Source organism: Schistocerca gregaria, chromosome X (assembly GCF_023897955.1).
Source record: "Schistocerca gregaria isolate iqSchGreg1 chromosome X, iqSchGreg1.2, whole genome shotgun sequence".
Classification (NCBI taxonomy): domain Eukaryota; kingdom Metazoa; phylum Arthropoda; class Insecta; order Orthoptera; family Acrididae; genus Schistocerca; species Schistocerca gregaria.
This window is the reverse complement of record NC_064931.1, coordinates 171,267,086-171,281,558: the sequence shown is the minus strand read 5'-3', so window position 1 is coordinate 171,281,558 and position 14,473 is coordinate 171,267,086. Positions and strand designations below refer to the sequence as shown.

General features: G+C 46.9%; 1 protein-coding gene across 1 annotated transcript in view; it reads left to right on the top strand.

The window, feature by feature from the left end:
* LOC126298708 (paired mesoderm homeobox protein 2-like) overlaps nt 1-14,473 on the top strand; it is a 480,059-nt gene that overhangs the window by 401,284 nt on the left and 64,302 nt on the right. Inside the window, exon 4 of the mRNA XM_049990134.1 lies at nt 1,411-1,518. Within this exon, the coding sequence (XP_049846091.1) occupies nt 1,411-1,518 (108 nt within the window). The remainder of the gene's footprint in view (nt 1-1,410; nt 1,519-14,473) is intronic.

Below are 14,473 nucleotides of genomic sequence, written 5' to 3'. Positions count from 1 at the left end.
GTACAGCCCTCTCGCAGTGTCCGGAGCAAGTATGGTGGGTCTGACACACCGGTGTCAATGTGTTCTTTTTTCCATTTCCAGGAGTGTATCTATAGGTGGCCGCGTATGGCTTCATGTGTCTCTTCCCGGAATTATGCTTACACTGGTCTATAGAGATGGCATCGCTGAAGTTTGTGTACGCCCTTAAGTTGGTGCAACATTTGACGATTTCATCTTACACTGCAACAAATCTGGAAGGCTGTGCACTCTTCTCGCCAACAGAAAACAGATACAGCTCATTTGCTATTCCCGAGACGTGTATTGCTGGTCGTAGGCCTCCTCCACGGAATTTTGCCACAACAAGAAAAGCCTTTCAGCAAAAATGTCATTATTCTCCTATGGAACTAACAGACACCGTTAGTAACAGGATCGCACATGTGATCTACAGTGAAGAGCCAAAGAAACTGGTACACATGCCCAGTATCTTGTAGGGCTCCCCCGAGTAAGCAGAAGGTATGGATCCCACATTGATGAGCAATACTCAGGTATAGGTCGAACGAGTGTTTTGTAAGCCACCTCCTTTGTTGATGGACTACACTTTCTAAGGACTCTCCCAATGAATCTCAACCTGGTACCCGCCTTACCACCAATTAATTTTATGTGATCATTCCTGTTACTTAGAAGGACCTCGAAAAAGTGGTTGAGTGACAGAGTGGGACAGATGGGATTTTGCTCTGAGGAGAGTGGATATTTCTGAAATTGTTCAGACAAGACCGTTAAAATTGAGGAGAGACATGAGGGATAGTGTTCATTGACAAGACAGTAGAGACGACAGGGAGTATGGGAGTATCTGCGCTTCTCTACATGCAGCCAGGTTAGCTGTGCATTTGATGCTGAAATGTTATCAAATACTCGAACACAAATATAACGAACACAGGCATTCATAACCAGTTTCAGGCGCAGTGAACTTTCCTGAGGAAGGACTTGCAGGGTAACACCGCTGTAATCAATAAATCGAAGTGTTTATACTCGTACAAGTTTCTTTTTCAGTTCAAGAAGAAAGAGCTTTTCATATTTTAATACGGCATAGGGAGCTGCTAACTCCTCTTGCACACTGCAATTGTCTACTAAATCCACATTAGATTGTTGCCTATTGTTGCTCCTAGATTCTTTGCTGAAGGAGAGAAGTTGACAATTGCCATTACTTGCATTTCATGAACTGGTACACCCATATCGTAGATGTAAATATGTTTCACGTTCGACCATGCATACATTGTCAGACAAAATGTTCAAGTTTGTTTAAACTGTGTTACATGTTTTTGTCTTTGGTTTCTTTTCATTAGATTCGGCACTTAGGTGTCGAGTTCTCGTGGTTCTTGAGATTTTTCACAGCCTTATGGAAACCAGTGTACAAAAACTTTTTTTCCGCAGGTGCTGAGTATTACAGCTATGAGTGCCCTTGGAGATCCAGTACACCTAGCGGCGCCCAGTACCCAGTCATCGCCGAAGCTTCTCCTTCCTGTGTCTTCGTAACTCCAGGTGAAATAATATCTTATTTCAGTATTTTACACGTAAATATTCCTCATTTATTTCTTGCTACCGACTTTGAAATGTACTTCTTATTGAATCTTTACTTTGCGCTTTGGTTAAAGCAATGGAATCACCCCTTATCTGGCGATCGATTTTCTACGATTTCCCTAAATCCATAGTGGCGAATCTTGGGTTGGTTGCTTTGAAAAGGGCTCGAAATATTTAGACTGACGGAAAAAATCTCAACACCAAGCAGGAATTGTGCGACGTAAACGAAAGGTGGTAGGCGTGTGTCTACATCGGAAAGATGTCTATTCCGATTTCGCACCAGTCGTATTAGATGGGCTTGGCGAGTTGATGGCAGTCAAGAATGCCAAAGACGCCACCACCTTACTGAATCGCGTATAGGACTGTGAGAAGTTTCATGTTCCTCCTGCCATATTGCAGGAAGACTTGGTAGGAATGTAGCTACTGCTACTGTACATGATTACTGGCAGCAGTGCTCACTAGAATGTAGTCACAAGAACACCGGGCTCCAGACGGCCACATGGCACTACCGAGGTGGAAGACCATCGCATTCAGTGTACAGCTCTGCCGCATCGTAGTGCATAATGCATCAGCAGCAGCAATCTGAACAGTAGTTGGCACCATAATTACATAACGAACTGTTACAGTTTAGTTTGACAGCCCCGAGATAGACGCCCTGTAATAGTCATTCCACTGACCCCCAAGCTCTTCCATTTGCAACTTCAGTCGTGTCAAGTGAGAGCTGATAGGAGAGTAGTGTAACAGGATAACCGGAGCGGGTCACGTGGCCGGGGTTGTAGGGTGGGGCTGGGTAGAAGAAGGTGGCTGTTTTCAGCAATCTTCCCCTTTATTGTTGTTTCTTCCGATACATTTTCCGGTAGCTCAGCTCCACCGCTCGTGTCGTGCTGGAGACGTGCTGATGCGCGCAGCCCGGGTAACGCGACGCCGCGCTCGGTCAGCGGCTGCGCAGGCGGTAGGAGGTTAGCAGCACGAGGCCCGGCCTGGCACACCTCCTGCACACGCTGCGGCTCGTGACGACGCCGGGAGTCGCCGGTGCAGCAGCGGGCAACGCCCTCCGCCGGCCGGTCCTCGGGGACAGCGTCACTGATGATGACGACGTAACAGCGACCGAACGCCCAATCGGTCGAACCGATGCCGACGCACGCCTCTTAAATAGTCCAGACCGTTGCAGAATCCGCCGGTTACGCGGCGCCGTGTATATTAGAATGTTCCCGGTGTGTTGGCTAACGAAACCGCGCCACACGCGGTCCGCGCCTGCGTAATTCTGCTAATGCTGCGTTCTGGCTGTTGATGGCTGCATAACGCGCCGGCCAGCCTTCGTCCGCCGTCTGCCGTGAGGCTAGCGCATCGCGCACTGAAACACACTAAACCACAATTTTGCACCATATTTCCTAAAAATAACTCCTTGTCCTCTACAGGAGGTTGGAGGTTTGCTGTTGTCCGATGATAGCAGGTTCTGCGTCGCTGCCAGTGATCGCCGTTTGTTGGTTAGGAGGAGGACAGCTGAGAACCTGTAACCAACCTACCTGCTTGCCAGACACACTGGTGCTACACCTAGAGTTATGATTTGGGGTGCTATTTCGTATGTCAGCAGGCGCACTCACATAGTTATTCCTCGCACCCTGACTACAAAGCTATACTTCAGTATGACGATTACACCTTTTGTGCTGTCATTCATGAACAGCATTCCACGGGGTGTTTTCAAATGGTTCAAATGGCTCTGAGCACTATGGGTCTTAACATCTGTGGTCATCAGTCCCCTAGAACTTAGAACTACTTAAACCTAACTAACCTAAGGACATCACACACATCCATGCCCGAGGCAGGATTCGAACCTGCGACCGTAGCAGTCCCGCGGTTCCGGACTGAGACGGGGTGTTTTCCAACAGGATAACGCTCGCCGACATACTGCTGTTGCAACCCAACATTCTCTACAAAGTTTCGACCTTTTGGGCTGTCTTAGCCTACTCGACCACCATAGCTGCTGGAGAATCGTGCAAATGTGGGTTATGATCGGCAACAAGTCCTGCGTCATCTACAGTCAGCAGTAACCGTCCATACATTGACTGCCCATGTGCGGCAGGCATGGAACTTGATCCCACAAACTGACATCCAGCACCTGTACAACACATTGCATGCACGTTTGCGTTTTTGTATGGAACACTCTGGCTGTTACACCGGTTATTAATGTACCAGCATTTCACATTTGCAATGGCTTATCTCACTCTTGTGATCTTGCAATGTTAATCACTTAGCCGGCCGGGGTGGCCGAGCGGTTCTAGGAGCTACAGTCTGGAACCGCGCGACCGCTACGGTCGCAGGTTCCAATCCTGCCTCGGGCATGGATGTGTGTGATGTCCTTAGGTTAGTTAGGTTTAAGTAGTTCTAAGTTTTACGGGACTGATGACCTCAGATGTGCTCAGAGCCATTTGTTAATCACTTAAACATGTCACCTCGACAAATGTATTCTAGAAATTTCGTTACTCTATATTGATTATTTTTTTGATGTTGCGTTATTTTTCCGTCAGCTTTTCTCCTCATCATTGTGCTCTGTCTCCAATAACCTCGTTGTCGACGGGACGCCAAACCCCTATCTTCCTTGTTTCCATCTTTTCTTACTCATCCCTGGCGTGATTGTCAGGAGTATCAGCGGCGATTATGGCTGTTTCGAATTTTGGCAACTGTGAAAATCGACTGCCACGTGGAAGGAGTTGTTTGTTCTGCTAAACACCCTTCATCCAACATAATCCATTCGCCACATTTGAGTAAGAATTCCACTCCTCAAAAATAATGGCAATTGGTGCTTTGAGCCTGTCACTTTGATGCGTACGGATACCGCAATTTGTGACTTATCACCTGCGAACGGAAGACATTCGTGATCGAGTACAAGTATGACACGCAATTTCTACTTGATACGAATGTAAATCGCAGCTTATGCTCCTCCAGTGAAAACTAAATCTGGTTTGTCCGCCTGTGTGCGTTATCTGTGTCGCTGTCACCGACGCCATTTCTCGTCTTTGTTTCCTTCCTTTCAGTCCTCACAGTTCGGAATTACAGTAGTGTTGCTCTGCGCGACATGCAACAACATAGCCACGTGATTTGAACGTCGTAGAGTTGAACACCGTTATTCGCAAACGCTTCTCTGTGCGGAATGTCAGCCCTTGTCCAATAGCTTGCGTTTTTATTTTTTTGTGGAACAGTTTAGTGATATAGCTGTCTAAACTGCACTCTCTATCATCTTTATTTCCTTTGTTTCACTCTTTGTAGTTCGTAATTTTAGTACAATAGTTTTGCGCCTCTTACAGCATCACACTTGTGGTCCATCGTACCTATTAATCATGGATTTTGATTAGCCTTGTGTATGTTGTAGAAGGACCTGTCCTGACTGTCTGGCTAGCGACTTTATGCGACGACCCTTGACCCTCATATACCTGTAACGTTAATCATGTTTTTGCGTTGACGAAGTGAGAGTAGCGCAGTGGCTAAGGCTCGCGACTTCCACCCAGAATGAGATTTTCACTCTGCAGCGGAGTGTGCGCTGATATGAAACTTCCTGGCAGATTAAGCCATGTGGCTAAGCCATGTCTCCGCTATATCCTTTCTTTCAGGAGTGCTAGTTCTGCAAGGTTCGCAGAAGAGCTTCTGTAAAGTTTGGAAGGTAGGAGTCGAGATACTGGCAGAAGTAAAGCTGTGAGTACCGGGCGTGAGTCGTGCTTCGGTAGCTCAGATGGTAGAGCACTTGCCCGCGAAAGGCAAAGGTCCCGAGTTTGAGTCTCGGTCGGGCACACAGTTTTAATCTGCCAGGAAGTTTCACTTCCAATATTATTTTTATTTTTTTTCACTTCATATGGAACACCATTAAATAAGAATCGTTTTACTCGCTATCACTTGCTGCGCTAGAGCAGTATTTCGTATGGTATTTGTCGTAGAAACAGCAGAAACCACCACGCACATTTAATAAAAGTTACCGCCATGCAGTCACATAGGTTTCTCCAGAAGCGATATCGGAAAACACAGTTCGTTTAAATTCAAAAAGATTATTCTCTCTTCGATCAACTTCGATGCGAACCACGAATATTTCATCATTTCTCTGGCAGCTGGTACACTAAACTGATGTAGGGTTAAAGATGGTATTTTTATGGAATTTTCCCCGAAGCGATTTCTCTATTAGTTTTTAGCAAGTGTAGAGCATTTTGACTTTATTTAAGTGATAATTTTAACCTGCCTGTAAAAATAAGTCTTTCAGGGTTGGCAAAGTGGAGTACATTTAGGTGGGATAATTCTCACGGTGCATGTGCATGCTTTTCGTTCATCTATAAAGATTTGATCGTAAAGTGTCTTATCATCTGCCCTCCTACGAATTAGTACGTTATAGAAATTTTTCTTCTCCCATCTATAGAAGAATGTCCTTTGAAAAAGTCTTCGTACAGCTCTTTCGTGAACTGCCCCGATTCCGTGCAGGTCACAACCACATTTTTAAATATATGAGTCAACGCGTCAACTCATTTTTGAACAATTCTACCAAACTTCAAGGATGATTCTTACACACATAAGAAAACGTAAAGGAATGTCTCTCCTGAAGTCCCCCTGCGGATCAGGGGGTAAGAATAGGCCAGAGGTGTTCCTGCCTTTCATAAGAGGCGACTAAAAGGAGTTTCACACGTTTCAACCTTTATGTGATGGTCCCCTGTTGGGTTTGACCTCCATTCTTCAAAGTTTTCCCGAAGAGCGATCCAACTGAGGAAGGGCGCCTTAAAGGTGCATTGTGTCCATCGTGCATTGAGATCTTTAGCTCACTTTCTCGTCGACGCAGTCCCGCCCATTCTCCATCTCTTGCGCTAGGACACCTTTCTGGGCGCGTTTTCCACCATGCACTATGCAGTGTCGCTTTCTGCGTCGACTATGACAATGGACTTCTTTGCACCTGACATCCAGCACGGTAGCAAGTCCGTCTTGGTGGGGCCGCCATGTACCCTGTTGGTTGTAGCCCCCTGACCACAGAGGGATCGCTCTGCTGATGCCTGCGCCGTTAACTCCCCACGTATGCCAAGGGGTAGATGCCCAGATGCCCATCTCCCTGAGGGATCGGGACTCCTGGCAATGGCCGTCCTGCCAGTTGGCCTTTGCTGCAGCTGGGTGGCGCCCGTGGGGAGGGCCTGTGGCCAGAGTGGGTGGCATCAGAGCAGATGACACGCGATGAAGCGTAGTCCATCATCTCTTGCTGGTGGTAAAACACCAGCAGTCTCTACACGTTCATGAGCTCAATTCAACGCACAGAACTATGACCCCAGATCGTTCCCCTCCATGGCCACACCATGCAAGGAACGTCAGGCTAAGGATGGCAGCAGATCTTACTCGCCCTGGTACCTTGAATGTTCAAGAGCTGATGGGGAATCATTCATGACGATGAATCCTTAGTTTTTTACTGAGTATTTAGAGGACAGGTTTGAGGAGGTGGTGGGCTTGCCCAAAATGAGATCTGGGTCAGTCTTGATCAAAACAGCATTCTCTGCGCAGTCACGGGCGTTACTCGCTTGTGACAAGCTGGGGGATGTTTCTGTAACCATCACGCCCCATAAGAGCTTAAATATGGATGGTGCAGGGTGTCATATTCCACAGGGACCTTCTTTTACATTCTGACGATGAGCTGCGCGCCAATTTAGAGCGGCAACGTGTACATTTCATCCTGCGTGTCCACCGGGTTCTGAGGGGTAATCAGATTGCCACTGGTGCCTTCACCTTGGCCTTTGAGAGTAATACATTGCCCAAGAAGGTCAAGGTGATGATCTACCACTGTGATGTAAAGCCCTATATCCCTCCCCCAATGTGGTGCTCTAAGTGCTGGAAGTTCAGCCATATGTCTTCCCTCTGTATTTCCAGCATCACATGTCGAGATTGCGGACGCCCATCACATTCCAATACTCCCTCCATGTGCCCTGCCTCCCATCTGTGTCAACTGAAGAGAGCACCATTCGCCTTGCTCGCCAGACTGCAGGATTCTCCAGAAATAAAAGAAAAACATGGAGTTCATGACCCTGGACCGACTGACCTACACTGAGGCTAAGAGAAAATTTGTAACCTGCATCCTGTGGGGTATGACATCGTTTTACGCCACTGCTACAACAGTTCTGGCGCCATCAGCTCCCCCAACCCCAGTCACCTCTCAGAGCTTGAGGGTGGGGGGCATTTCCCTCCCTGTTGTTCCTGCACCACTTACTTCAGGAGCAACACCCCCCAACGATCAGGGACGTCCGTGACCACTTCTAAGCTGCAGAATCGTAAGTCTTCTTCGGCTTCTCTCGCTAGGAAGGGGTCCCTTGGGTCACTCTGTTCCCAAGATTCTGCTAGTGGGAAAGATGACACCTGCCAGTAGCTGAACAGCCCAAAAGGTTGTAGGACTTCACGCTCATCCTCAGTCCTGGAGACTGAGCCAGTGAAGTACTCCCAGCCAGGGAAACACAAGAAGCACTGAGAGAAATCCAAAACGAAATCCCCTAAGACCAACGACATTGCAGTGGCAACCCACACCACCGCTACCCACAATTTCTGCGTCTGAGGATGGGGTGGAGATTTTGGCGTCCACTGAGGACCTAGATCCCGCCAGACCCTCAGAACCAATGGATATAGACTGCTCAGGCAAAAAGTCGGTGACAACAGGTGACTCTGAGGCGTAAACTACCTCATTGAATTTCCACGACTTTCCAATCTCACGACGACGTCATCCTCCAGTGGAATTGCGGCGATTTTTTCCACCGCCTGGCTGATCTATGGCAACAGTTAACGCTTTGACTGCTGTGGACGTGTTAACTCGTCATGACTCGCCGTTCCCCTGGCTCGCATGACGTGTATACACGCTGCCTTGGGTCTTCCCTACAGTGCTAAGGACGTGTTCACGGGTCCCGCGCTACCAGCCCTCCCACTGCTAGGGACGAGTTTAGGCGCGCTGAGTCACAGTTACCTGAGCGCTACGGACGTGTATACACACAGACCTGTATTTCCTCTGTCCTCTTCTTGTAGCTGTTCAGTGGTCTGACTGTGTACTTCGAGAGTGCATATACACTCCTGGAAATGGAAAAAAGAACACATTGACACCGGTGTGTCAGACCCACCATACTTGCTCCGGACACTGCGAGAGGGCTGTACAAGCAATGATCACACGCACGGCACAGCGGACACACCAGGAACCGCGGTGTTGGCCGTCGAATGGCGCTAGCTGCGCAGCATTTGTGCACCGCCGCCGTCAGTGTCAGCCAGTTTGCCGTGGCATACGGAGCTCCATCGCAGTCTTTAACACTGGTAGCATGCCGCGACAGCGTGGACGTGAACCGTATGTGCAGTTGACGGACTTTGAGCGAGGGCGTATAGTGGGCATGCGGGAGGCCGGGTGGACGTACCGCCGAATTGCTCAACACGTGGGGCGTGAGGTCTCCACAGTACATCGATGTTGTCGCCAGTGGTCGGCGGAAGGTGCACGTGCCCGTCGACCTGGGACTGGACCGCAGCGACACACGGATGCACGCCGAGACCGTAGGATCCTACGCAGTGCCGTAGGGGACCGCACCGCCACTTCCCAGCAAATTAGGAACACTGTTGCTCCTGGGGTATCGGCGAGGACCATTCGCAACCGTCTCCATGAAGCTGGGCTACGGTCCCGCACACCGTTAAGCCGTCTTCCGCTCACGCCCCAACATCGTGCAGCCCGCCTCCAGTGGTGTCGCGACAGGCGTGAATGGAGGGACGAATGGAGACGTGTCGTCTTCAGCGATGAGAGTCGCTTCTGCCTTGGTGCCAATGATGGTCGTATGCGTGTTTGGCGCCGTGCAGGTGAGCGCCACAATCAGGACTGCATACGACCAAGGCACACAGGGCCAACACCCGGCATCATGGTGTGGAGAGCAATCTCCTACACTGGCCGTACACCTCTGGTGATCGTCGAGGGGACACTGAATAGTGCACGGTACATCCAAACCGTCATCGAACCCATCGTTCTACCATTCCTAGACCGGCAAGGGAACTTGCTGTTCCAACAGGACAATGCACGTCCGCATGTATCCCGTGCCACCCAACGTGCTCTAGAAGGTGTAAGTCAACTACCCTGGCCAGCAAGATCTCCGGATCTGTCCCCCATTGAGCATGTTTGGGACTAGATGAAGCGTCGTCTCACGCGGTCTGCACGTCCAGCACGAACGCTGGTCCATCTGAGGCGCCAGGTGGAAATGGCATGGCAAGCCGTTCCACAGGACTACATCCAGCATCTCTACGATCGTCTCCATGGGAGAATAGCAGCCTGCATTGCTGCGAAAGGTGGATATACACTGTACTAGTGCCGACATTGTGCATGCTCTGTTGCCTGTGTCTATGTGCCTGTGGTTCTGTCAGTGTGATCATGTGATGTATCTGACCCCAGGAATGTGTCAATAAAGTTTCGCATTCCTGGGACAATGAATTCACGGTGTTCTTATTTCAATTTCCAGGAGTGTATCTTTGTTGCTGTGTTCGCTCTTTGCAGAATTCGACTTAGATTCCTGTATTTTCGCCACTTTTCTTTTTTTGTACGTGAGAAATGTCACGTCGCCGTGGTTGCACAGATAAATAAATCCTGAATATGCACACTAAGAGCGACAGTGAGTGTGAATTATCTGGCGTTGCTAACAGTGATGAGTCTTCAACAGAATCTCGAAGCTGTAGTCCTCAGCCCTTTACATCAGAGGGGAGAGCAAGAATTACAGTCAGCAGTTCCTCAGAATCCGAGGAATCAGAAAGTGACAGTGAAACGGTTTAGAAAAGAGCGCGCTTAAGTGACACATTTGACTGGAAAGAAACCGATTTTCAGCCGTTAAACCATTACTTCGATGACTCGAGTGCAGGACACAAATGTCAATTAGATACCAACCCAAGCATTCTTTCATTTTTTGTGATATTTATGTCTCAAGAACTGTTGCAGTTTATTGCAAACGAAATAAATTCTTTTATGTTTACACCAGAAGAAATACTACAGAATCTGTGAATTCTCGACTGTCAAAGTGGAAAGATACTGGATTTGAGGAAAGGTATTGTTTTGTTGCTGTTTGCCTTCTAATGTCACAAGTTAAGAAGTTAATATGAAGTGATTATTGGTCCAGAGATACACTTTTGAGCTCACCAGTTTTCAGCGAAATTATGTCCGGAGACCGTTTTTGTCTTCTTCTGAGAATGTTACACTTCAGTGATTACTCTGCGAGTACTGGAGGCGACAGTCTATTTAAAATTAGGACCATTGTTGACAAAGTTAGTAAGACGTTTCGTAATTCACTTCGCCCACATCACAAGCTTTGTATAGATGAAAGTCCCTTGCTGTTCAAAGGACGATTATCTTTTAAGCAACTTATTCGAACCAAGCGAAGTAGATTTAGAATAAAGACATTTGGACTGTGTGAGTGTCAGAGTGGGTTTATTTTAGATTTTATTGTATATACAGGAGAAACAACAGAAATTGGGTTCCACAATTTGGGAAAAAGTGGCGACGTAGTGTCAACTCTTATGGGGCCATATTTGGAACAGGGTCATATTGTATATGTCGATAACTGGTACTCCAGCCAGTACCTGTTCCTCTGGCTTCACAACCATGGAACAGGCGCAACAAGCGAAACCTGCAGAAGAAATTAAAACAAGGAGGAACTGGGTTCAGGTCCACTGACAAGGTCCTTGCTATCAAATGGTGCGATAAGAGAGAGGTGTACATGTTGACCACAAGTCACACAACACGAATGGTTGAAACAGAGAAGACTGACAGAAATATGGCGAAAAAATAAAGAAACCGCAATGTATTGTAGAGTACAATTCGAGTATGGGTGCAGTTGACCGTTGTGACATGTTACTCAGCTCAGTGGGATCAGTGCTTGAGACTATGAAATGGTATAAAAATATTTTTTCACATTCTGAATTTGTGCATTCTAAATGTTCATTCTCTCCATCGCTAAAAAATGGTACTCGTAGAGTTTCACCTTTCTCTCGTAAGGAAGACTGTAGAAAAACGTGCTACAGAACGGAGAAAAGCTGGTAGGGGAAGGCGCTACGGTGACGAGAGTCTTCTGCGATTCACAGGGAGACATTTTCAGGCTGTTATCGTGAGCGGACATTCACAGAAAAGTGCGCTGATGTTCAGATGCGTGGTTTGCACGAAACAGTAAGTGCGCCGGGAAACTAGATACTAATGCAAAACTTGCAACGTTCCATTATGTGTTGCACCCTGCTTTGAAACTTATCTTACAAAGAAGCATTACTAATCATTGGGAACTAAATCTGAGAAAATTTATTGACTCTTCTGAATGAATTACTAAAAAAAGGGAAAAACGTAAAAAAAATATAAATCTATTTTTAACTTCGCCAGTGCCAGTCCAAAGCCTGGATCGAAAAGAAGTATTGGAAATAGATGCAACAGGTGTAAAATTATTCAAACGAAGCCTGACTTCTTCATATGTAGCAGTTTACTAGCAAATGAACGGACTTGGTGATTGAGATGGCGCAATATCTGCACTGTGGCAAATGAAATTACGCCAAATACATTGCGCCAGTATAATAACACCCATACATTAATCTGCGTACAATACATTGAAATTATTAACACGTAACATGGACACTTATATTCTTTTATCCTTAACAGTACAAATGTATATCACACTCGGTCTACTTGTACAAAACATGGGCGGCCGGAGTGGCCGAGCGGTTCTAGTCTGGAACCGCGAGACAGCTACGGTCGCAGGTTCGAATCCTGCTTCGGGAATGGATGTGTGTGATGTCATTAGGTTAGTTAGGTTTAAGTAGTTCTAAGGGGACTGATGACCTCAGAAGTTAAGTCCCATAGTGCTCAGAGCCAGTTGAACCATATTTTACAAACATGTTTTCTATAACTGATTTCAACGCCTTTGATCAACGAGAAGCAACATGCCAAAGTTAAAATTCTTTTTTCAGTGCTATTTTTATTGCTACTTTGCCCCTGTTGTTTGCCAATATTGAAAATTAAGCCGGCCTGTGTGGCCGAGCGGTTCTAGGTGCTTCAGTCTGTAACCGCGCGACCGCTACGGTCGCAGGTTTTAATCCTGCCTCGGGCATGGATGTGTGTGTTGTCCTTAGGTTAGTTAGGTTTAAGTAGTTCTAAGTTCTAGGGGACTAATGACCTCAGATGTTGAGTCCCATAGTGCTCAGAGCCATTTGAACCATTTTTTGAAAATGAAACTCATTGTTCTGGGGAGGGTGGGGGGCTTAAAAGTTGTTGGTTAAATTAGACTGGTTTGAAGCTTTAATAGAAAACGGTATTTGAAAAAGAAGTATTCAATACAGCCTGCTTTCATCTTTTCATAAAAATCAACATCTTTTAGACTAATTTGTAGATTATTGGAAAATATTAGGGGAATAAAAATTCTGCTTCGGGCATGGGTGTGTGTGATGTCCTTAGGTTAGTTAGGTTTAAGTAGTTCTAAGTTCTAGGGGCCTGATGACCTCAGAAGTTAAGTCCCATAGTGCTCACAGCCATTTGAACCATTTTTGAATAAAAAATTTTATTCCTTATCATTGTGCACTCAATCTATTGCACTCTAAATTTCATTTTCATCATGTGTTCACACTACTAGACATGCTAAACTGAAGTTTACATTGTTTTCGTCCCTGATTTTCGCTCCCAACTTTCATTCCAGTTGTACAGCTTGGTATGTTTATGGATCATAGTTTTTTTAGCAAAACCGGAACGAAAATACCGTATTTTTGACGTAGGGGAATTCATTCAGTACTGAAAAGTGCTATAGAAATGAAAGATTATATTTAAGAACCTTGTGTTGTTAGGTTACTACATGCCAAGTTTCACGTTCGTAATAGCATTAGTTCAGGAGATGCAAGAAGCCAAACCTAATTTTTTGGCCGATTTACCTACAATTTTCTGGTTCAATGTGGCTCGTAAAATTCTTTTCATTATTATTCTTAAGAGAACGCATAAAGTTGAACAAGATGGCCAAATTTTATTTCTTTACAAAAACTATGGCCCAAGATTTTACAGCTCAAAGTCGCCAGAAATTCACGCTGGATCTGCGCGAGTCGTATTCAGCCGAGACATATTCAGCACAGGGCGGGTTGAGCATCGCAGGCCGATCCGGTCCCGGCAGCGGCTCCAAGGGACAGGCACGCAGCGCAGGTAGACGGATTACGCCGCAAGCCGCGGCGTCTCAGCGCGCCAAGCAGGTGGCGCGTCTTCAGCAGTCAAAGGGTTAAGCTTTACACCTGCTATCTGCATTGCCCTCCAGGAAACCTGGTTCCCGGCAATGCGGACCCCTGCCCTCCGCGGCTATAAGGGATTTACCGGAACCGTAGCACCTATAATCGGGTGTCAGGTGCAGTTTGCGTTTATGTCCTAAACTCAGTCTGTAGTGAACCTGTGCCACTTCAAACCCCTCTTGATGCTGTGGCCGTCAGAATAAAGACCACGCAGGAAATAACTGTCTATAATGTATACCTTCCTCCAGATATTGCCGTACCCCTGAATGTATTACCTGCACTGATTGATCAACTTCCTAAACCCTTCTTACTTTTGGGAGATTTTAATGCCCATATCCCCTTGTGGGGTGACACCTTGCTTACTGGCCGAAGCAGAGATGTCGAAAATTTACCATCACAGTTCGACCTCTGCCTCATCAATACTGGGCCGCTACACGTTTCAGTGTGGCTCATGGTAGTTACTCGTTCATTGATATATCAACCTGCAGCCAAGGACTTCTCCCAACTATCCGCCGGAGAGCACATGACGACCTGTGCGGTAGTGACCACTTCCCCATCTTTCTGTCACTGCCCCAGCGTCAGTCTCATGGACGGCTGCCAAGATGGGCTTTAAACAAGGCTGACTGGGAAACTTTCACCTCTGCTGTCACCGTTGAATCTCCCCCACATGGTA